This window comes from Exserohilum turcica (assembly GCF_000359705.1).
Source record: "Exserohilum turcica Et28A unplaced genomic scaffold SETTUscaffold_12, whole genome shotgun sequence".
In the NCBI taxonomy this organism is placed as follows: domain Eukaryota; kingdom Fungi; phylum Ascomycota; class Dothideomycetes; order Pleosporales; family Pleosporaceae; genus Exserohilum; species Exserohilum turcicum.
The window spans coordinates 1028342-1050517 of record NW_007359937.1 but is presented as its reverse complement, the minus strand read 5'-3'; the positions used below and the strand labels follow the sequence as shown (position 1 = coordinate 1050517).

Here is a 22176-nt window from a genome sequence, read left to right as displayed (position 1 = left end):
CCTGCGGTACGCGCGATGAGGGGTCGTGAGTCGCAGCCAAAAAAAAAGAATGAATTTGCTACCGTGGCAGGACGCTTTCAACAGTGGCTATGGGCCAGCACAAGTAATGTCAAGCAGAAACTGGGGAGACAGAGAGGAGTGTTGTGATACGGAGTGAGCTGCGAGCTGAAGGGAGGGAGGGGTCCACACGATCCCCCGCCAGTCACTTGACCCTGGTCTTTGCCAAGACAGACTAGCGACCCTGCACCGAGAGTACTGTAGCGTACCAACAGACGATATCGCTATGCAAGCCACGGCTGTAGGACGGCCAAATTTCTATTGTCGTTGATCTAAGTCTTATGTCTTATCATAAGCGTAATCGTCTCAGATGTGTGTACAACTAAACAAGAAGCGAGATGCCATGATCAGGCAGAGAATAAAAGTCATCCTCGATGCCTTAGGCCTTGATGAGCAGGCTGTGGCAGTCCATGTCCTCAGGCTGCTGAAGACCCATGACTGCAAGCACAGTAGGGGCGACGTCGCCTAGCACGCCGTCCTTCTTCTTCAGGCTCCAGCCTTGAGGGGCGTTGGCCATGACAAAGGGAACCTTGTTCGTCGTGTGCGAAGTCTTGGGAGTGCCCTCTTCAGTGAGCATTTCTTCCGCGTTACTACCAACTGTTAGCTTCTGCGTCCTGCTTCTAGCCAACACATTACTCTGGACTTACCCGTGGTCAGCGGTAACAAACAAGACGTATCCGCTCTCTTTGCACTGGTCGTACACCTTCTTGATAGCCTTGTCCGTCTCCGTGCATGCTTCAATGGCCGCGTTGTAGACGCCCGTGTGGCCAACCATGTCTGGTGGTGCAAAGTTGTTCATGAGGAACTCAAACTTGCCTGTTTGGATGCGCTCGCAGAGCTTGTCGGCCACCGCCATGGCGCTCATCTTGGGCTCCAAATCGTAGGTAGCCACCTTGGGCGATGGGACCATCTCGCGCTCCTCATTCTCAAACTGCTTCTCTACACCACCGTTGAAGAAGAAGGTGACGTGAGCGTATTTCTCAGTCTCGGCAACGTGGCACTGCTTCACGCCCTGCTTTCCCAGTGTCTCGGCAAGAACATCAGTCATACGCTGAGGCTCAAAGGCAATGTTGAATGTGTATTTGGGGTTGTATGATGTCATGGTAGTAAGATGGATGTTCTTGGGGTACGGGAAGTCGGGCTTGGGCGAGCGGTCGACATCGCCCAGCAGCTGCGTAATCTCACGCACACGGTCGGAGCGGTAGTTGAAAAAGAAGACGGTGTCGTTGTCTGAACGGACGAATCAGCAAGCAGACATGCGGGTGCTCCATCTAGCCACTTACCTTGTATTCTCCGCTCCTTTCCTCCCACAATGATGGGCTTCAAAAACTCGTCGTTCTCGCCCTTTTCGTATCGCTCCTTGATGGTTGCAACGGGATCGCTGCTGTCTTCGCCCTCTCCGGTCACCAGGCCCTTCATACCCAACTCAACACGGTCCCATCGCTTGTCACGGTCCATGATGTAGTAACGGCCGACCACTGTTCCAATCTCACCGAGACCAATCTCCTTGGTCGCCTTGAGCAGAGTCTCCATGTATCCAACAGCCGACTTGGGGTCCGTGTCTCGGCCATCTCCGAAGAAGTGGATGTATGCCTCTGGAACGCCCTGCTCCTTTGCAACCTTGAGGAGCGCAATCAGATGGTCCATGTGCGAGTGCACACCACCGTCTGAAACAAGACCGCAAAAGTGCAGTCTTCCGTTTCCGTCAATGGCACGCTGGAACGACTTCTTAATGTTCTCCACGTCCTTGAGCTTGTTGTTCTTGATCGTCTGGCCAATACGAACGGAGTCTTGCCATACAACACGCCCCGCGCCAATGTTCAAGTGGCCGACTTCGCTGTTGCCCATGAGGCCTTCGGGAAGACCGACTGCAAGGGACGAAGCCTCCAGTTCGGTGTATCCCTGGGCAGTCGACGAGCCCTCTCGCGCAAACTCGTCCATGGTAGGAGTATCGGCCGCAAGAATGGCATCGCCATCTTTGCGCGACTTTTCAGTCGCAACGCCCCAGCCGTCGATGACGATGAGGACGGCCTTTTGGTCCACCTTGGCCATGATTGCAGATGGATCAACCAATCCGGTAAGTGCAGTGGAAACGAGCGTCGAAACTCGGGGGGGGGGGGGGTTAGATTTTGAAGAATTGGAGTTTGAAAGGGGCGCGAGAGGGAGAAGGTGGTGTGAATTTAGATGTCGGCGGAGGGGCAGGGTTGGTGGGGCTAAGTAAATCGGACAAGGTCGAAAAAGCATGGTCCGACAACGTCACGCCGTCTCTCAGCCATTGATGCACCCACACCCGCACCAGCGCGCAACCCCCCCACAATCCGCGCCCGGAAACTTATCTCGACCTGCGAAGCGCCTCCCCGCGATTCGGCGACTGCGCTGACACCAGAAAACTCACAAAGCCCAGAAAGTTTAATTATCGCGCGAGACAAGCAGCCAACCAGCAGCCTCGACCCCAGCCTTGCCCATCCTGCCGAGGCGGTGGGCGTTACATCGCGTGTATCCGGACTCAACACCGCGCTGGAAACCTCCTTCGTCCGGTGAAGCTGTACCCAGCAAGCATGTCGGCAGCAGCGACGCCATACGCGACTGCTTCGGCACGAGCCTCTGTTCCGCCCCCGGGTTCAACCACACCGGCCCACCCGCCGCCCGCGTCCGCAACTACACCGGTACCCCCTGCACCCTCTGCCTTTGACGTCCTCCCCGACCTCCACAAGCTCCTCAAGCGCATCCTGGAGACGTCTGCGCAGCCCCCCGCCGCGACTCCGACTCCCGCGCAGCCTTCAGCAGACGGCCCGCTCGAGATCCAGCATGTTGCGACTGCCGCAAACGACATCCGTCTGAAGATACAAAAGGCACGGCGCGCCGTCATGTCGCTGCCCGACATTGATCGCTCGCTCCAAGACCAGCAAGACGAGATTGAGGACCTCGAGGCGCGCATCGCACAGCTCAGGGCTTCGTTAAGGGAGCTCGGCCAGTCGGCTGCTCCCGTAGAGGACGGAGACGGAGACCAGAGTATGGCTGGTTGAGATGCCGCCAGGACTACGATTGATCCATTCTAGGACGCATGTCTGTTGACTGCATGGATGTGCGCGATCTAGCACTTGCCCTGGGATCGAGGTGCTATGTGGACATGGGCATACATGACTTGCGTTATAGTGCTTGGACTGACGCGCCACCTAGACAAGGCATTTCGTCTGCCTAACGTCGTTCATGACCTGCATATAATACGACAGTCGGCAGGGCATCGCCGAAGCTGCGTCGAGCATATGCAAGATTAAAGACACTGCATATCATTTCGCGCGAACAGCGAGTAGTCTCACCCAGACTCCACCCAAGTCTTGAATCCTAGCCAGTTTTCTGAAAGGTGGACTGGCAACTAGACGATATATAATACCACATACCATAGAAGTGTTCCTTGGCACATCGTCAAGATATCACCCTGAACATCCACGCATTCTTCACTTGAACCACCTTCTCAACATTGACTTTCTCTCTTCACATGTCCCCTAGTGTCATTGGCAGCACGATCCAAAGAATGAGATTGCGTATTCCATGTGGGTATGTTACGACTGACTGACTGCCTACTTACAAACTACCTTTCCATTATCATGGGCTTTTCCACTTTTTAAAATAAATTTCCCCCTTTCAAGAAAAAAAAACACATGAAAATGGCTTCGAGGAGAAAACTGCACAAACTACTGGGTGCGCGTGGGCAGATATGCACTACCAGCTAGGACGAGGTTCATGCGTGTAAAGTGGACCTTGTACACGGGGCTGTCCTTTGTCGGGAACACACTGATCTGGTCTGCAGACACGCCTGTCTCCTTGGCCGCCTTCTTGCCCGTGACTGTGGTTCCGCTCGCGCCTTTTGTCGTCATTGCGCCATCGGCCTTTGCGGCCACGCCGTCGGCGGCCTTGTCGCTGGTTTCTTGCAGCACGTCCCATACACGCACCGTCTTGTCCGCGCCGGCCGACACAAGCACGCTGGATTCGACGCTCCAGGATAGAGACCAGATGCCTCCCTTGCCGTGGCCACGCATGCGCTTCCGTCGGCGACCCGTCTCGAGCGTCCAGAGGATGATGTTGCCGGCGTCGTCCGCCGATGCCAGTGTCTTGCCGTCGGGAGAACAGGATATAGCTGTGACGTTGCCAGTGTGGCCGGTAAACAGACGCAGGCAATTGCCACCAGCAATGTGCCACATGCGTACTGTGCGGTCGCACGACCCTGTGAAGACGTAGAGGTTGTTGGGGTGGAAAGCAACGCAGTCAACGTCATTATCATGGCCAACATAGATGCGAAGAGGTTCGATATGGTCTGTTGACCACAAACGCGCAGTTCGGTCATTGGAACCAGTGAGGAAGTAGTGCCCGTAAGGTCCCCACTGGACATCCCAAACAGGGTTGTCGTGACCGCGGTAAGCAACGAGACAAGTGAACGTATCTAACGACCACAAGCGGACTGTCCTGTCTTCTGAGCACGAGAGAAGACACTCTGAGTTTGTAGGGGGGCCGGAGGGATATGGGTTGGCTGTAGATGGGGAAAAGGCAACTGCGTAAACAGGACCAGAGTGACCAATCAATCGCCTGGATGATGATGGCTGCGTGTCCGGACTGTCATTCGGTGAGGTGAGGGGGCTACCATCCATGGACCACACGCGGATGTACGACTCGCTCATGCCGGCAGCGACCAGTTTGTTATCACCAGAGAAATCTATACAATTAATGCTGTCGCAGCGTTAGTACTTATCTCGTGTGCTTGAAGCTGACAGACGTACCTATCGTATGTGTTGTGAAAGGTATACATGGTGACGCTGACAGCAGGCCCAACTCCGCCTGTTCTTCCCTCCATCTTGTATCGATCTCGGTGCTCGATAATCTTTTGTACCTCCATGGAGACATCACGGGCAAGCGAGGGTGGCAGAGGAACAAATTCTCGCGAGGGCCCGTCTTCTGTGGGCTCCCGTTTGATACGTTGTTCAAATTCATCCAACAAACTTGGCTGTCCTGGTCTGGACGCAGCTTTGGCGTCTTCTTCTTGTAAAGCAGCGCGAACATCATCCTGCAGTTCTTGCTCCTGTGGATATGCACCCAACTGCAGCCTTATTCGCGCAGCATCTGCTTCGGGGTCGTGACGCGCAGTAAGAGGGTGACCAGGGGCGTGTCCAGGGATGCCTTCGTCTTCTGCGGGAAGCTCATCCTCACCATGTCCACTGGCAAGAATCGCTGCTATGCTTTTCTCGGCAGTTGCTGTCCTGTCGACTGTGACAATGTTCAGATGTTCCCGAATGACGTCTATTATTGTCGACCCGCCGTCAAAATGCTTGGCTTCAAGGAATTGAATGAGATTGAAGAATGGCATCGTCGTCAAAGTTATCCGGTACTTGTTGTCAAGATAAAGCTTTGCTATTCTGCTCTCCTGTAGATGAGTTTGCAATCGCACTTGCCGGAGCGTCTTGACGTCCTCGTCATGATCGCGCTCGAACATGCCTTGGTACGCAGCAAAGAATGTCTCTGCATCTTTGGTATAGTAGTCGCGCACCAAGTCCAAGAACGAATAGACAAAGACTGGCCATAATAGCTTCCGCAGCTCCGGCCGATAGAGATCCAGGTTATCCTCGGTGTATTTGCGCAACAGCTCAAACGCTTTGGTATATTTTGCGCCGCCTGCCTCGGTGCTCTGGGCCGTAAGAGGTTGGCCGTTCGCTTGCGGTTCGGACTCCTTGCGGAGCATCGCTTCGGTACGGACATAGCCCTTCTTGGAAAGATACTCGAGTACCTGGTAGACATTAGCATTCATTCCCTAAATGTATTGCAGCTCCCTGCGCCATGCGGAACAGACAAATCGACGCGAGATAAGTCGATACGTGCCATCCTGTATCCTCATAATATTGTGTATACAAGGTATCGGGAAAGTCCAGCCATTCATGGTTGGTGGTGGTATGCGGGAAAGAGCGCAAGAACAGTACCGAATGATGTGAGAATATTGGGTTATGGTGGTGATGTTGTTCTAATGTGTGCGCTTGGTGCGATATCAAGACTGAGGAAAAGAATCACAGATGGACGTCTACCAGCAACAAGTCAAAGCAGCGACGAGCACCCGCAACAGTAATGCAGAATCGCCAGTCGCGACCACATGCTCCGGTGAGGATGAAATAGAGGCAAGTAGTAAGCAGAGCTAAGGAAGGCTTGACATACGATTTGGTTCAGATTCTGTTGCGATTGCGGCCCCGACGAGCCTGGAGGCGGAGGACCACCTTGCGGTGGCATGGCAGTATGCGGTGGTAGACCTGCACTGGGAGGTCCGTTTCCTACGCTCATTGCCCGTACAGGTCCGGGCCCTGGAGGGGGCCCTGACATGGCTGCGCTGGTCCTTCTCTTCTATGCTGGCGCGCGGCTGCTCCTTCGCTTCGCTTCGCTATGCTCAAGTACCAGTCGCAATAGTTATAAACGGCCGTATATGGATTATGAATATCGCTTTCGGATCGCAGGAGGTCTCGTTTATGTATCGGCGCGTGACGGATATGCGTGGCTGCGGAAATCGCGTTTGGAGGGTGTTGGGTCGTCAACTTGGCTAACCGTGGTTGCGGAGTGAAGGGCGGAGGTGAGGTTCGCATCGCGCGGGCTGCCAAGATGTGGCGGTGCACGGGCGGTGCGTATGCGGAGCTTGAGCTTCCCCGACTTTCACCTCTCTTTGACATCGCAAGCTCACATTCCTTGGTCTGAGTCTCACTGTTTTCTGGTGATTCGCTTTCCTCGCAGATTTTCCAACAGTTCTTCGCGAATTGGCCAACTGTACCCATCTCCGATATCTGCCTCATCTGCTGGAGCTTGCAAACACCCCGCCATGTCCACCGAAGCCGATCAGCAGAGCGCGACCGATGCAGGCCAGCAGCATGAGAATGTCGGTCCTGAAGACAAGGCATCCGAGGAGCCGAAAACCTACCGCCAGATTGCCGCTGAGCACATCGATACTCTGAACGAAATCAACCACCAAATTCCAAAACTGCTCAAATACTTCGCAACCGCGCTATCACAACTCACGAATGACCCAATTCCCTTTCAGCATGATGCCATGCAGTGCGAGCCCGGAACTCTGGAAGCTCGCAAAGAAGCCTTCCGCATCAATGCCCTCTTCTGCGGCACATCGTGCGAGATCATAAGGCAAGAGCTAGTCAAGCAAATCAATGCTCTGGAGAGGTACAAGGTCATACCGAAAAACCATCCCAAGTTTGCAGTTTCGCAGAGACAGGCACAAAAGGGAAAGGAAGAGGAGAGTGATGTTGTAGACCCGGAGAAAGACGTCAAGAATGGGGGCTATGGCGACTTTGATGTGGGCGCGCTTAATGCCAGGGCAAGCTCTGGTCAGGTTGGTGCTGAAGACGTGCTGGATCGGGCAAAGGCGGTACTGGAGGAACTGCAGAAGCGGACAGGGAAAGTTTCTCACGGAGATGACATGGCCATTGATGGGTGAGCTCATGGAAATTCGCACAAGAGGCGCTATCCTGAACCAAGCACACAAAAATACGAGACCGGTGAACTAGAAGTCACCGAAGCTCAAGCGTCGCGGAGGCCAAACGGTACGTAGCTGTTGCTGCTGAATTCCACAAGGAATACGGCAAGCCGAAAGGAAGCACGATGGCCAAGCGCAGACGAGACATGGGAAGAATGGGCCCAGTCCACCTCACCAAGGCCGATCCAAGCTCCAAGCAGCCAAACGAACAGTTCGATCTTTAACTTCGCACTTCATCTGAACCAGCGACTATGTTCCAAGCGATAGATAGCAGATGACTTCAATTCCATATGCTGGATGGGTGTTTTTGACTACACATGATACATAGGGCTCGACGTTTCCGTCTTAGGATGCCAGAGTCTTCTTCATGACCCCGATATCATCCGGTGTAGTCCGGCAACACCCTCCAATCAGCCCTGCGCCAACATCCCTCCACTCTTCTGTCTTCTTAGCCAGCTTCGAGCCTTCTGTCCGCTTGCCCTCCCACTCTCTCGCCTGTGCATTCCACTGCTCCCCGGAGTTCGGATACACAATCATTGTCCCCCTCTTCATCAATGGTTTTAACACCTGAAGAGCAGAGAGTGCAAGATCGTCAGGAACGCAGTTGAAGCCTAAGGAAACAACCTGCTCGACCTCGCTGAACAGCGCGGCAATTTCTGATAACGGTGTGCCGTCACTGATGTGGTTGCTATCTCGGAGCGTGAAGCCAAACCATGCCTCTGAAGAGGGGAATTCAGAGGTAAGCAGCCCGATGAGGGCTTCAGTCTCGGCCTTGGATGGTATTGTTTCACAGGCCAGGATATCAACACCTGCTTCTACCAGCGCTTGGATGCGGCCGCGATGGAAACTTTTCATTTCTTCTTTTGGCACAACGTAGTCTCCTCGGTATTCCGAGCCGTCTGCGAGGAACGCGCCATAAGGCCCTACACTTCCTGCAATGAATAGCTCATCTCCAACATCTGGGCTTGTCTCGGTGATGTATTGATCCCGAGCTTCCTGAGCAAGTTCCACACTCTTTTTCACCACGTCCTTGGCCTCCTTTTCGCTCAACGACAGGTGCTTGACAAGGCCGGCAATAGAGGCTTGGTACGACGCGGTAATAGCGACATTTGCGCCTGCGCGGTAGTAGTCCAGATGTGTTTGTTTGATGAGTGAGGGATTCTTAATGAGAATATCGGCAGACCATAGTGCGCCGCTGATGTCTGCTCCCAGGGTTTCCAGATAGGTTGCTAGCGCGCCGTCCAATATCATCGGCGTCCCCTTGGCGATGAGAGTGGAGAGTTTCTTCGGTTGCGGCGGACTTGTAGAAGTCATTTCGTCTTATTGGTACAGTGTCGATCTTCTGGACAGTCAAATGTATTGCGAGTCAGATTGAAGGAGTGGATGCAGCAGAGCCTTCTTAGTTGGCGTTTCACTGAACAGTAGTTTGCACAAAAGGGCGGGGAATGCAGTGTCTAAGATCTTTTTAGTTTGACTGTACTTATTGCGCGATCGCCTAAGTCGCCGTGTTAGGGCATGAACATTTGCGGTTCGGAGAGGCGACGAATGAGGGGTAGCCGCCGACGTTCTTAGGTGGGTCCATAGGCAACGCGTTCACAAACACCCCGTAGCCTAGTCTCTTACAAACACAATACCATTTCCATCGAGTGGACGGCGCACTCATTCTGTTTTCTTGCGCGTCGATTACACTGAAAGCCTCAAGATTCTGAACTCGATCCACAATACGTATCAAAACTGTACTTACTCCTAGCCTCGCTCCAGGACAATAGGAACAGCTTGAGCAGTAACATAGCCAGTACCAAAGATGGAGGGATTCGATCCTTCTTCAGGACTCGTTTACTCAGAGACATCAGTACCCGTCCATTCAATGGTACCCAAATGGACGACTGATTGTCGAGGTAGACGCATCAATCCTTCCATGTACCGACAGCCGTATTGTGATAGTCTGCAGTCAATGGCACTTCGTGCTTGCATCTGGAATGTACACGACATGGAACCCGAAGCATTGCAATGGCTCGGATGGTCATACGCAAGTCCTATCTACAACCATCTCAAGTCAACGTGTGTCATGGACCCCATGTCAATCCTGCTTGTGATATTGCTAACCTACATACAGTGATACGCTCACCTTTCATGCATGGAGTCTCTTTAGAAAGGCTTATCCAGAAGAAATCGATCAGCACACTATATTTCGAGTTCAAGAGCGGGGTCTTGAATCGATACAATACCCTTCTCTGATCGATCGGTTGTCTAAACTCGATGTTGGCATGCTGACCTTTCTTTGCATCATGACACCCAGACTTTCAATATCACATCTTGTCGCTCTCACCAAAATTCAAGGCCTTGCAGTTCTTGTACTAGAAGATGGGTCGGTCGGTTATCGACTTGAAAAGGAGAGACCGCTTGTCGATACAATAAGAAGTTGGGGCCGGAGTATTGCTGAAAGCAGTGTTCTCTCAAAACTACGAGTGTTTGTGTTGAGCGGATACCATGGAATTGAGAGCAGTGTTGTGCTCAAGAGCGTCTCCTCACTTCTCTCCTTGAATCTCGTTGGGATCAACGGCCCGTATACCCCTCCTGAAATCAAAGACTGTGGCGGGGATTGGCAAGACGATAGGCTTCAACGGTAATACTGGGGACCGTGACTTTATGATGCTCTGTTGACTTTATTGAAACAGCTTAACCTTTGACGGAACGACACCTGCCGCCATCTGGGAATCAGCTGCAACAACCAGAGCCTCCACCATGCAACAACTTTATGATTTCTCACTGGGTATTTCTCGCACTAATCCCACCAAAGAATCAGCATATCAATCTGTTTCCATGACATACTCCCAAAGTCAAGCGCCTGTTGCAGTGAGCTCTACCTATTGGTTCTACCGAGAGCTTCGAGATGGACCGGACCCAAGGATAAAGCGTTCACAAAGTATTAGTCAGAGTGAACAAACAGATAACCATGGCAAAAAGAGAAAGATTCGGAATGAAAAGAAGGTCGGCGTCGATGCGCTTCTAGGAAGCTTCATGTAACGACGCACGGCGCCGATAGAAGAAAGTGCCCTGAGCTGGGAAGACCACAGCCAAACATACAGGCCCCAATCTGAAGAGTCTTGACATAAGTTTCTAGGTTTGTAGCGGGACCTTCACCCTGAGTATGATACTGAAAACTTGATCCATTCAACCAACAGATCACAGAGCCCTACTAGAACATGACTTTTAAATATATATAAGTGTGTAGGTCTTACTCAGTAGCAAATTTGATGACATGTTGCTGCTCTTGTTGAAGCTTGGCTGAATGCCAGCACATGTAGATGCCAATGAGACGCAATTCTCCCATGGTGAAGGAGCTGTCACGTGCAGCGGCGGCTTTTCCATCGCTCAGCGACTGCAGTGTTTGCTTTAAAAGGCAACAATGGCCGGCTCATCTCAGAAGAATCTGTTAAGTCACGTGCAAATTCTTGGACCTGCCTGGTTTGCAGCGTAGTGCGGTATGCTTGCTGTTGTGCGGGAGCGTGCCTTCTCTATACTCGACTCAACCCGATGCAATTGCTGTCGTCACCCGCGTCTTGGCACCGTCCATCTGTCAACAAATACCACCGCTTCCTGCGAGCCTCTCTCTCTCCTCCACCAACTTCCTACACTCGCTCGCCACTCTCCCATCCGTCTGTTATCGATTGACCTCGGTCTTTTGGTCGTTTGCTATCTTCTCCCATCAAGTACGCCTCTTGAAACCCACCCACTACTCCAGCTACGCTCGCCATCGTCATGAAGCTGGCCGAGTTCTTTGTCCTCTTCGGAGGTGCTGTCTTTGTGGCTCAGCCTGTTGCAGCTTCTCGTAAGTACTCACTCTCAGCATTACTGCATTTCACACAGATCAATCAGTCGGACCTCTAATCCACCTCAACCTCCTTGATCTCCAACCAATCGTGAATTATATCTAACATGTAAGCAGGTGTCGAGCGTGCTCTCACTGACACCCATTCTACGGTTGTAACGGTCACGTCCACACACCTCATCTCCGAGATTTGCACAGATATTGCGAGCTGTCCTCCTTATACCACCGAGGCCCAGACGGCTGTTGTCTACGTCACAGCCACGACTACAATCTGTATTCTCTCCTCGACCCCTTCGGGATACGGACCGCCTGACACTTCAACTACAGCTTCGTCGATGACTAGCTCAGTCTACCCCCCTGGCTTGGAGAGCTCTGTTAGTCTCATCACAGCGACTTACACTTCTTCGCGTGTCTCTGAGTATCCAACCGGGGTTGTTCCCGAGTCAAGCGCTCTACCCACACAGATGACTTCTTCAAGCATCTACGCTATGCCATTCAGTGTGGCTCCGGAACTGTCTAGCTCATCCAGCCCTGTCGCTATCACTACTTTGAGCGCATCTCAAGGATACAGCGGTACTCCCTCAGACACAGCTGTCGTAACGCTAACTCCATCTGCCACTCCGTCAATCTCATATGTTGTCACAATCACTTCTGCCCTTACTGGGACAGATTCAAGCAGTTCCATTGTGACTCGTTCCGCCTCTAGCACGGACAACGTTGGTACTTCCTATCCAGCGTCTTCGACAGGATCTGGTTCCACTGTCCTTTCGAGTGGATATGGCACCCTTCCCACAAGCTCGGTGGTTTCGTCGTACACAATTTCTCGCCCAGTTCCCAGCAGCAGCTCGAAGACTCCCCCTAACTCATACCCTGCCTCAATCCCACCCAGCAGCTCAGCTACTCAGCCACTCAGCAGCACATATCCCGTGTCTACCTCCCTTACAGGCCCATCGTCAAGCATCAGCTCTGCTAGCCTATCGTCGACTGAATACATTGTCTCATCAGACAGTTCCACAGTACCATCAGGATCCTACACGGGTGCTGTGCCAACCTCCTCAACAGCTTCGTCGTCGATACGGCCATCCTCAAGTGGATACCAAACCTCATCTGACTACCCAACTACCTTACCAGGGACTACTGGACCAGCTTCGAGTGCATACAGCACACCGTCGAGCATCTCGGCTGTCTCGTCAAGCTCCAGAACTGATTCTATGTCTACGTATCCCACGGCCATGTCGAGCAGCTCTGTTATGCCTTCGCTAAGTGTGTATCCCTCATCGCTCCGTAGCTCAGTCACGTTCACTAGCTCCAACATGAGTGCTGTTTTTACTTCACCTCCATCTGGGGTTTCTTCCACTAAATCTGCGTCGAGTGCGTATACTACTCGATCTGGTAGTCCGGTCGTATCCTCAAGCGCCTATCTGAGTGGTATTCCGTCTTCTCCAGCCGTTACCAGCTCTTTGACAACCGTTTCGGGCACGTATCCGGATGTGAGCCCTGGAACCTCTGGCTATCCCAGCCCGCCGCCGCCAGTAGAATTGAACTCTACCGCCTCTGATAGCACGATTAAGATTACCAGCTACCAGACGCAGACTTTGACGTCTCACATTATTACACCAGCCTCTAGTAACTCTAGCCACCATCCCGAGACCAACACTCAAGCTATCGCCACGAGCAACCCTTCAGGTATCTCTACTGGTGCCTCCGGATCTGGGTAAGTTCTCCATGATTACTTCACATTTTGATGCACTTGCTAATTGCCTCCTCAGGTATCTCTACCCCTCTGGTAGCGCAAATGGATCGATCATCGCGCCGTCACCTACCTACGTCGAGGTCCCGATCAACACAGGCCATAACATTGGTGTTGGAAAGGGCTCTCTTGCGGCTGTCGTCGTGATGCTTGCCGTTGCACACTTCGCATAAGTCGATGGACTGGTTTCTCGGACAGACTCGTATGTCATAACGAAGGCTTGTTGTAGTGGGGTATCGTCTTGATGGGACATTCTTGCATCGCCTATTGTGCCTAGCATAGAGCGGCGCGGCTCTGGACACATACTTAGGCTATGGTTCACGGGAATGAGGTGGTGGTATAATCTTTCCAGCGAATGCTTTTTAGCTAGACAGGTTTCTTCTCACACATAATAGCATATAGCACGGCCGGCATCAGAGTAGCATGTCATATACAACACGATTATACTACGGCCGTCGAAAGATTCGTTTGATGCACTTTGGTGATGTTGTGGGTCTTGATTATCTGTCTCTTTGGGGTTGAGTATCGTGTTGTGGGCACCAGGCCTTGTCACTGCACATGGACAGCCTCGAGAGTATCTTCAAGGGTGGCGCTGTTTGTTCTAGGCACCACGTCTCTCCAGACTTGGTCAGGGATGCGCTCATTCTCCGGGAGGATGGAGAAATGCGGACTGGGCTCAGCCTTGAGCCACTTGAAGTCGTCAATCTGATTCCACTGATTCGCCGACTGCGCAAAGTCTGGTGTGATCTGGAAATGGTTAGTTGGACGCAAAGCTCGGGTTTTGGCTTATTTGCACAACATACATAACACTCGGGCAAAGGCGCAAACCGCAGACCCTCGCAGTCCTCGAAAATGGGTCGACTAGCGCTATGCAAGTAGATATCGACATTCCTGCTAGCATGCATGCGGAACTGGCGACACGCCATCACCACAACGCTATTCGACACATGGGTAATGTGTACAGCACCAGAGACATGGCCACAGATGATCAAGCTGTCCTTGATGTTCCGCAGATACAGCGTAGCAAACGGCGCGCCACCATCTGCAGCCGAAGTCGAAGGCGAGAGATCAACGACACAGCGCGCGAGGTGCGATACGACTGGCGAACTAGTGGCGTAGGGAGCCGCCGGTGCAAGCGAAATGTAAACTGAAGACTTGTGTGAGAGTTCAGATGTAGATGTCGATGCATGGTCCTGGTGCGCAGTACTGTTTTCTTGTCGTGATGGCACTGCTTCTTCTGCAGACAGCGATGAACTCGATGTTTCCTGCTTCGCTGTTGATACAGTAGTAGTAGTCGTAGTAACAGTGCTGGTGGCAGTGTTGACGGGCGCAGCACCACCGTCTTTCCGCTTATTCCTGAAGCTGAATTTCTTGGGTGGATCAAAGCTATTTTTTACCGTCTGCAGCTTTTCAGACAGCCCTTTTATCGCCTATGCATTCGCGTCAGCTCATGCGTTGCTCTTTTCTTTTTGTTGTTGTTGTCGTATTAGTAGTAGTCGCTTGTTAGGGCCTTGCATACCTCGCTGTATGTTCGCTGGTCATATGCAGGTAGGTAGCTCGACGCGTCCTTGACCTCGTGCGAGAGGCGATCTATGCCCTCGAGACACTGGTCTATGGCCTGGTTGCGCTCGCGGCTTGCAGGTGCTGTTTCGGGGAGAGCGGAGATTTGGGCTTGGAGGGCTGGGCGCGCGTTGTTAGGAGGCGGGAGGGAGAGTTGGGGGAGAGCGTCGTACATGCGACATCGTGCTGGAACTTGCGGTAGAAAGTTTCCTTGAGATTGGAGTCGGACATGTTTTTTTTTCTCACTCTTTTGAAGAGGCGGTTTTGGGGGAAGTAAATGCGAATTGAGGAATGCGGAGTATGGCTGGCTGGCTTCAATCAGGCTGCCATGTCAAGAGAGGTGCTACGTATGAGAGCGTCGAGAAATGGTTTGGCGGGGCGCGACATAGAGCACAGCGATGCGACAACATCATGTAGAGCAAGAGGGAGTCACTGCAAATCTGATTCGCACCATGTAATCTAGAGTAAAGGTATCATTGATTCTGCCTGCCCGTTCAGAAAACAGCTTCTACACGTTGCAGGAGTGTCACTCAAAGGCACGATACCATCGCATGGGCGTCATGCGAGCTACCCCGCGTTCCACCCAATCGCATGCTGTGCTTTGTCAGACGGGCAACGGCGCGAATATCGGGTGGAGCGAGGCTGGAGGGCCTATCCTTTGTTCAGACGTGCACTTTCGTCTACAATGCATATGTGTAGGTTCAATTGATTGAACTGGATACATATGTGCCTCCAAAACCAAGAATTGGGCGGATAGCCAGGGAACAGCCTCAAGAATGTCTCGAATTGTTGACGTAGTATATACATGAGCCAGACGCCGCCCAGGTCTTCGCAACCAGGTATTTGGTGTAGTGAACTCAAAAGGAAAGGGTGTGGTGCTTCTAAGCCGACTCCTGCGCTGCCTTGACGTCAATTCCGTACTTCTCCAGCAATCGCTGCCGTCTCCTCTCTTCGTAGCCGGGGCCGTAGATTCCTAGCAGAGTCAGTCAGTCTGGTGATGCACAGGGATTGGCTTTGGTGTATCCTACCTCGTCCCTCGCCCAGTTGCTGCAGTGTCTCGGACAGTGGCCGCCTGCGCAGCTTCTTGAGCTCTTCCCTGCGCTCGACCTCGCCGTCGTCGTCGACCTGCTCTCTGATGTCGCCAACGCCTCGGAGACCCATGGTGTATCGGTACGCGGTGAGGGCGGTGGAGAAGCAAGCTCCGGCACCGAGCATGAAGGGAAGGCTTCGTCCTGGGAGGCATGATTAGCGTGGTAGCGGGTGCATTGGCGGGCGGGCATGCGTACTGGCCACACCGACAGCGCAGCCGGCAGCAAATCCGGCGACGGCCTCGCTGTAGCAGTCGTCGCTTCGGCGCAGGTTGCTGGTCGCGTCCAGAGTGAATTGGTATGTGGCTCCCACGCCGGCTGCACGTTGCATTAGCTCACTGGGGCGCGGCAGCAATTCAATTGAGCAGCGACGGACCGTATAGGGCGATTATGCCGCCGGAGCGGGTGAGGATGCCCATGGCGCCCACATTCTGCTTGCGAAGAGTGTTCCGGACTCCGGCAACGACAGCACCCACGGCGGTTGTCTGCAGCGTGGTGCTCAGCGTGTTGGCAAGGGCATCCCGCGGGTGGAAGGTGTGGTCGGCCATGGGGGGCGGAATGGGGGCGTCGATGTCGTCTTGGGGGAGCTCGACGTCTCTCTCTCTCTCGGTCTTGGTGAGGTTGGCCGGGTGCGGGAAGATGCGCAAGAGGGCCTAAGCGTCTTGGCACCCAGCGTCCCAGGCTCTCCGCAATCCAGCGTCACGCAGAAGCACAGCCAAACCAGCACTTGCATATAGGTGTAGATGGAGACATCTCGCATTAGTTATTGGTATCATCAAAGTCTATCTTGGTATATTTGCAGGCTTTTTCAGAGTCACACGGGATTGTCATGGACAGCTGTTGGCTAGTAAACTGCCACCAGAGCAGAGTGCAGCTTGAACAGTGCATTTCCAGTTTGCAATCATCGGCTGTAGGTAATAGTAATAATTGGTGGTATAGCGGTAGTATAGCGGTGGTAGGCAGTGGAGGTGGTAATAGTGCTATGTAGGTAGTAGGCCGAAAGCGCACTAGCGCAAGAGGATTATGTAACGTCCTCGTGCTGGAGCCAATTGAATTAGAGTTCAATCCAGCCAATCAGCGCTGCGCATTCTTGACAGTTTGCGCGCTGGAGGAGCCACGTGACACCCGTGTCGACCATGGTCAGCATCTGAAGCTGCCATCAAGGGCGCAGTTGATTTCATCCCCGTCCAGCGCACGCTGGCCTCTATACAGCTGCTGCAGGCCAGCGCCTTGTGTTGCGGAGCGTGTTTCGGTGGGCGGTAGGCGGTAGCGCGCGGTGCTCCGTTTGCGGCTTTCCCAGTTCCGGGAGTCTGCCATCATGGCGCGCCGCGTCGTCGGGGCCAAGCCTGAGCGGCCGTTCGCCTGCAACCCGTTTCTTCCTGTTCGTGTGTGTGTGGACATATATGTAATATTTCAAATGCATGAAGCGTAAAGACACTCGCATGAAGAGCTCCAGGTCTCGCAATCCGCCCTCGTCGCCCGCTCTGTAGCGCCATAGTGCCGCGCCTTTGCTGGGCAGTCGCCGCCTTCAATGCCCTCTCTCTTGGTGACGATTGCATCCCCCACCCTGTCATCCATCACGACGCTCCTCTGCTGCTCGCAAAGCCATGGTCTCCGGTACCGCTGGCAAGACTGCGCCCCGCCTCCTCCAGGACCTCTTCACATACGACCCCCGCCATGAAGAGCGCGCTGGCCGCAACCTGTTGACAAGCCCGCCACCCCAATACGACGCAAAGGCCCCGGCCGTCGCTGCAGTGCCCTTTAGGAACTGCAGACACAATCTCTTCACCAAAGACCGCCAGTCGATACCCGTCGAGGCTGGCCGCGAGCCCGACTCGCAATCCATATACAAGGTCGCCTCGTACTGCACCAAGTGTCGTTGGCATTTCGACGTCGTCGTCGACCACCGCAATGCTGCTGTGCAGGCCAAGTGGTGTGCAAAGGGAAATACGGAATACGCCCTGCACCACTTCCTCTACCAGGGCGAGGATGGCTCCAATGGCGTCAACGGCCTCGAGGCCCAGCTGCGCTCACGCACCTACGTCTTCCGCTGCTCAGCACCCGAGTGCTCGATCCAAGTCCGCATAAGCATGAAGCCGCCCTTCTTCTCCGACCAGGACATCGAGACCTTGACAAACCAAGCCAAGTTGCGCAAAAGATGGGAAGTCGCGAAGCAGATTGCTGGCGACCGTGCAGATGCTGTCATGGCACGGCGAGTGGACGCTCCCGACTACCTCAACACATATCTGCAGGACTCGTTGAACCCGACCAAGGGCAAGGCACGGATTCCTTTGCTTAACAAGAAGTTCCTTCGGACCTTTGGCAGAGACTGCGATTCCATTCTCAAGCGTCTGGGTTTCGAGAACCGTCAAGAAGAAGAGGATGACGGTACTCTGGTGGAAGCCTGGTACCTCCCCAGGCCGGAGAGCACCGCACACCCTCTCGACTACACCCTACGCACCAAGATCGAAGATGCCCGCTACGAGCTGAACACGATAATAACCAGTATTCCCGAGGCCGACCGCACAGGCTGCAGACACCAGCCCATGCACCCCTTCCCCTCGCGGGACGAGATGGAGAGGGTACTCGCATGCGCCGACTGTATGTTCAAGATTGGACGGCTCGTTGCGCGTGTGGACACTGACAAGCTATACAGACCCCAAGGTGAAAGGACGAGAAACACGTAGCACGAGCCATGAAGAGGATCACCCGTGCGTATACTCACCATCCATCCAACAATCACCATTCACTTACATTTTACAGCTATTATGCTAGCCTAGGTGCTCTAGCTGATTTTGACGACTCGTTGATTCTCTTCGCCTTCTCCCGTCAGGTTGCTGTTGACATTGAGAACAAGGCCTATTACTTTGAATGCTTGCAGGATCTCGCAGCCGGCCGCCAAAGTGAGACGCTTGCAGTCGAGGTTGCTTTGCTGGCTTCTCAGGGCCTCATCAGCAAACGGGACTCTCGGCGCGCATACGAGTACTTTGGTATTGATCCAGCACATGCAGACGTCATTGGCGACGATCATATCATTGGTTCCTTCAGGTCTCGGCTGGCTGATATCAGCACACTGCAAGCCGAAGAGGCTCGGAAGCAGTTGCGAGTCCTCGGGGACGTACGTGGTAGTGACAAAATCAAGGCAGAAGCTTCTGGCTCCATCGAGACGTACGATCAGGCCATGGCATGGTTCGAGCTTGATCACACTGCACCAGACGACTTTGTTCAGACCATGTACACACTAAAGGTACGGTACATTGTTTTGATAGCAAAGAGCAAAGACTAATCCGCCACAGACGCAAGACAACCCAGCAGAAATAGAAACCGCGCAAAAAGCATTAGAGATTATAGCAGAGCACAGACAAAGCGAACGACTGCGGCATTACCTCAAATTCGGCACCATGTCGGAGCCTGAGATGGACCTTGGCGATGCATATGCTCACTTCCAAGTCTCGGACAGAAGTGTTGCGCTTGACCCGGCTGTTCTGGATTCTCTACTCAGCACCTACGACATGGGTACGAGCGAAAGAGCGAGAATGGAGAAAGCACATGCTCTCATTCAGCAAGATCAGGCCGAGAGGTTCGGCAACCGCCCTGCAAATGCGAGCATGCCTGTCGTGCGGCGCAACAACTACCCACTCGACTCATGGCCAGTTGGTCTCAGGAACATTGGCAACACATGTTATCTAAATAGCGTGTTGCAATTTCTCTTCACTATCAAGCCATTGCGGGACCTTATTCTCAATTGCGAGGAGCACTTGCAAGACCCTTCGCCAGAAGCCCTCAAGGACAAGAAGGTTGGACGGATGGCAGTCACCCCGGAAAGGGTCAAGACTGCGCAGAAATGTTTGTATGTCGTGAATATCTGCAAATATATACTGACCCTGCCCAGTCGTCCGCGAGTTGCGCACCTTTTTCGAGCGTATGATTACTGCACCTACCGATACGGTACAACCTGAAATAGACTTGGCTTCACTTGCACTGTGCAAATCAGACATTTCAGAGGAGACGGTACAGTCACCGGATGCAGATGCCACTGGAGTCGCAGGCCTTGGTACCATTGATGGAGCGGTCGTCAGTGGCCCCATGTTACCGCCTGCTGCGGACGATTCTACGCCAGTCGAGGCTCCTGCAGGATCCGCTGTAGAGGGCGGTCATGTCGATTCAGCAGATTCTGTCATGAAGAATGCCGACACAACTGCTCCTGCAGACTCTGAGATGAAGGAGGTTAGCTCTACGGACAATGATAAAAAGGATGAGGCTGATGTCCCTGCTCCACCAACGCGGCCACCTCCAATTCCACCGCGAGCAGACCCTAAACCGGCTATCAAATCCCCTGTTCGGTCAAGCACCACAATTGGTCGGATTGAAGAAAGTGCTCGACAGCAGGATGCCGCAGAGGTCATGGCTAACATTTTCGATCTGATATCCTGTGCCATCACGGGCGACAGTGTTTTACGAGAAGGCGAGCAAGGAGACGCCATCAAGAAGCTTTTCTTTGGTGATGTCACAACAGTCATGGAGAAACCGGATGGAGTCCAAAAGAATCAGGAGCTTCGAGACCACTTCCTGGTTGCCACTGGTCGCCGCGATCGCTCGCTCTACGCGACCTTGGACGAGGATTTTGGTCTAGGTGAAATAGAAGGTGGTGGTGGTACCAGATACGATTACGTCGAGCAGGCTGCACCTATTCAGATCATCAACGTAAAGCGGCTACAGTACGAAAAGGGCCAGCCCGTATACGACCACTCGCACATTGGCCTTGAGAAGACCATGTACTTAGACCGGTACTTGGCAAGGACACCAATGCTAGACGAATCCGAGCTACTGGAACTCCGCAAAGCGCAATGGGCAAAACAGAAGCAGCTGCGAGAGCTGGACGCAAAGCGGACAAAACTGCAGACGAGCGGTATTGAGAACATGAACCTACCAGAGTGTCTTGAAGCCACTAGCGACTTTATCAAGAGCCTGTCTACAGAGAGGACGGAAGATGAAGACCAGCAAGCGGCTCCAGCCAGTCTACCAACCCCTCCTCCAGAGTTGTCCGAGACGCTGCACGACCGTGCCACTGATCTCGCCTCGGAACTTGCAGGCATTGATGCCCAGATGACGATGCTAGAATCCGAAATCAGCAATGTTTTCGGTGATTGTACATCGGTTCCGTACCGGCTGCACGCCGTTTTCGTGCATCGCGGCGATGTCAAGGGTGGGCACTACTGGATCTACATTTACGATTTCCAGAACAAAGAATGGCGAAGCTACAACGACGATAGGGTGGAGAAGGTTGTAGATGAGAGCGTAGTACTGGACAAAGAAGAGAGCAGCCGGCCCAAGGTCAGCACGGGCGTGGTGTACGTTCGGGAAGATCTGGCAGAAGCATACACAGAGGCCGTGTGCCGGCGGCCCGAGCAACCCAATAGCGAGGAAAAGGATGTCGAGATGAAGGACGCGGTGGATGGAGCGGACGAGGAGCTGCCCGACCTGGAGCCCGTGGACACAACAAACGTGCCAGTGATTGAGGGCGTGGAGAAGCTGTAAGCTCTTTTTTACCGAGCGCCAACTCAGCACCCGTTTCTCTGCGCTTTGCATGGTACTGACATGACAGTCCACCTTCACGCACGCTCGCCGCGCCATGTGAAGCGCCGTCAGTCGTCGACTCGAATGATTCAGCAAACGAAGACTATGCCGTTGTGGGGAAGCGAAAAGGCACGCGGCTGGAATCCCCGCCCAAGAAGGGAAGGCCGCGTGGTGATGGCACGGAGAGTATGCCGGTGGAGTTGGAGGATGAGTGGGTTCAGGTGTAGACGTGGGGTGAGGGGGGTAGCATAGATCGAGCATGTTCTTTAGCATTGCTAAATGCATTTGGAAGGGAAGAGGGTAATGCATAATGAAGCACATTGAACTTTCTCTCTTCATCTTTATCTTCTTCAAAACATACTATGCTATACAAAGCAAGAAAGGAAATCATTGTGAAAAAGCTGCTATGTTTACTTCTAATCTTTACCCTCATCTTCATTGTACTCATTTTACAAGTCTTAGCCTTGCTATATTTACGTATTTTCCACAGCTTCTCCTTTACAAAGAAAGATGTAGAGAAAGGGAGAGAGGATACATGTATACATCTACCCAACTCAGCAATCAATCTCACATTATATACACCCTGATATCTCTTACATTTATATGCATACTTGGATACGTTATGCGTATGCATGTACCTACAAGCCTATGTAGATATATATATATATATAATACAAAGTCGCTCAACGAAAGAACAGTATTCATATCGACTTGCATGTATGCGATAAAGCGACGGCGCGGATATACAGCTATTGACGCAGTAACTGCTGAGTCTAGTGCTAAGCTTATATCCGCTTCATCG

The 22176-nt window shown here is 53.0% G+C and overlaps 9 protein-coding genes across 9 annotated transcripts; 4 read left to right on the top strand and 5 right to left on the bottom strand.

The window, feature by feature from the left end:
• Positions 1-175: 175 nt before the first annotated feature.
• On the bottom strand, positions 176-2165 carry SETTUDRAFT_167546 (uncharacterized protein). The gene is made up of 3 exons (XM_008024503.1): positions 1341-2165; positions 705-1287; positions 176-647 (listed from the first exon to the last, which is right to left on the bottom strand). The coding sequence occupies exons 1-3, from the start codon at positions 2107-2109 to the stop codon at positions 437-439; spliced, it is 1563 nt and encodes a 520-aa protein (XP_008022694.1). The 5' UTR covers positions 2110-2165; the 3' UTR covers positions 176-436.
• A 220-nt stretch (positions 2166-2385) lies between these two features.
• SETTUDRAFT_167545 (uncharacterized protein) lies at positions 2386-3440 on the top strand. Its single transcript, XM_008024502.1, has one exon. The coding sequence runs from the start codon at positions 2616-2618 to the stop codon at positions 3081-3083; it is 468 nt and encodes a 155-aa protein (XP_008022693.1). The 5' UTR covers positions 2386-2615; the 3' UTR covers positions 3084-3440.
• Positions 3441-3600: 160 nt separating this feature from the next.
• On the bottom strand, positions 3601-6596 carry SETTUDRAFT_167544 (uncharacterized protein). The gene is made up of 3 exons (XM_008024501.1): positions 6253-6596; positions 4833-5833; positions 3601-4782 (listed from the first exon to the last, which is right to left on the bottom strand). The coding sequence occupies exons 1-3, from the start codon at positions 6412-6414 to the stop codon at positions 3753-3755; spliced, it is 2193 nt and encodes a 730-aa protein (XP_008022692.1). The 5' UTR covers positions 6415-6596; the 3' UTR covers positions 3601-3752.
• A 305-nt stretch (positions 6597-6901) lies between these two features.
• Positions 6902-7528, top strand: SETTUDRAFT_37412 (uncharacterized protein; the record flags this gene model as incomplete). The annotated part of the gene is made up of 1 exon (XM_008024280.1): positions 6902-7528. The coding sequence occupies one exon, from the start codon at positions 6902-6904 to the stop codon at positions 7526-7528; it is 627 nt and encodes a 208-aa protein (XP_008022471.1).
• A 384-nt stretch (positions 7529-7912) lies between these two features.
• On the bottom strand, positions 7913-8881 carry SETTUDRAFT_159334 (uncharacterized protein; the record flags this gene model as incomplete). The annotated part of the gene is made up of 1 exon (XM_008024500.1): positions 7913-8881. The coding sequence occupies one exon, from the start codon at positions 8879-8881 to the stop codon at positions 7913-7915; it is 969 nt and encodes a 322-aa protein (XP_008022691.1).
• Positions 8882-9557: 676 nt separating this feature from the next.
• Positions 9558-10594, top strand: SETTUDRAFT_159333 (uncharacterized protein; the record flags this gene model as incomplete). Its single annotated transcript, XM_008024499.1, has 3 exons — positions 9558-9628; positions 9684-10193; positions 10246-10594. The coding sequence occupies 3 exons, from the start codon at positions 9558-9560 to the stop codon at positions 10592-10594; spliced, it is 930 nt and encodes a 309-aa protein (XP_008022690.1).
• A 3050-nt stretch (positions 10595-13644) lies between these two features.
• On the bottom strand, positions 13645-14940 carry SETTUDRAFT_127140 (uncharacterized protein; the record flags this gene model as incomplete). Its single annotated transcript, XM_008024498.1, has 4 exons — positions 13645-13896; positions 13953-14579; positions 14669-14829; positions 14883-14940. The coding sequence occupies 4 exons, from the start codon at positions 14938-14940 to the stop codon at positions 13699-13701; spliced, it is 1044 nt and encodes a 347-aa protein (XP_008022689.1). The 3' UTR covers positions 13645-13698.
• A 650-nt stretch (positions 14941-15590) lies between these two features.
• Positions 15591-16345, bottom strand: SETTUDRAFT_26080 (uncharacterized protein; the record flags this gene model as incomplete). The annotated part of the gene is made up of 4 exons (XM_008024219.1): positions 15591-15682; positions 15738-15941; positions 15996-16115; positions 16174-16345. 4 exons carry the CDS (start codon positions 16343-16345, stop codon positions 15591-15593), a joined length of 588 nt encoding a protein of 195 aa, XP_008022410.1.
• A 1059-nt stretch (positions 16346-17404) lies between these two features.
• On the top strand, positions 17405-21681 carry SETTUDRAFT_146884 (uncharacterized protein; the record flags this gene model as incomplete). Its single annotated transcript, XM_008024497.1, has 5 exons — positions 17405-18398; positions 18454-18508; positions 18561-19044; positions 19094-19643; positions 19690-21681. The coding sequence occupies 5 exons, from the start codon at positions 17405-17407 to the stop codon at positions 21333-21335; spliced, it is 3729 nt and encodes a 1242-aa protein (XP_008022688.1). The 3' UTR covers positions 21336-21681.
• Between the last annotated feature and the right edge of the window lie 495 nt (positions 21682-22176).

Bases quoted from the DNA above. Each gene is read 5' to 3' on its own strand.
- SETTUDRAFT_167546 (XM_008024503.1), bottom strand. From the start codon at position 2,109: ATGGCCAAGGTGGACCAAAAGGCCGTCCTCATCGTCATCGACGGCTGG. The intron at 1,288-1,340 runs GTAAGTGGCTAG...TCGTCCGTTCAG, and splicing joins AAAGGAGCGGAGAATACAAG to ACAACGACACCGTCTTCTTT. The intron at 648-704 runs GTAAGTCCAGAG...AACAGTTGGTAG, and splicing joins TTTGTTACCGCTGACCACGG to TAACGCGGAAGAAATGCTCA.
- SETTUDRAFT_167545 (XM_008024502.1), top strand. From the start codon at position 2,616: ATGTCGGCAGCAGCGACGCCATACGCGACTGCTTCGGCACGAGCCTCT.
- SETTUDRAFT_167544 (XM_008024501.1), bottom strand. From the start codon at position 6,414: ATGTCAGGGCCCCCTCCAGGGCCCGGACCTGTACGGGCAATGAGCGTA. The intron at 5,834-6,252 runs GTATGTCAAGCC...AATGTCTACCAG, and splicing joins AACAGAATCTGAACCAAATC to GTACTCGAGTATCTTTCCAA. The intron at 4,783-4,832 runs GTACGTCTGTCA...ACGCTGCGACAG, and splicing joins TTTCACAACACATACGATAG to CATTAATTGTATAGATTTCT.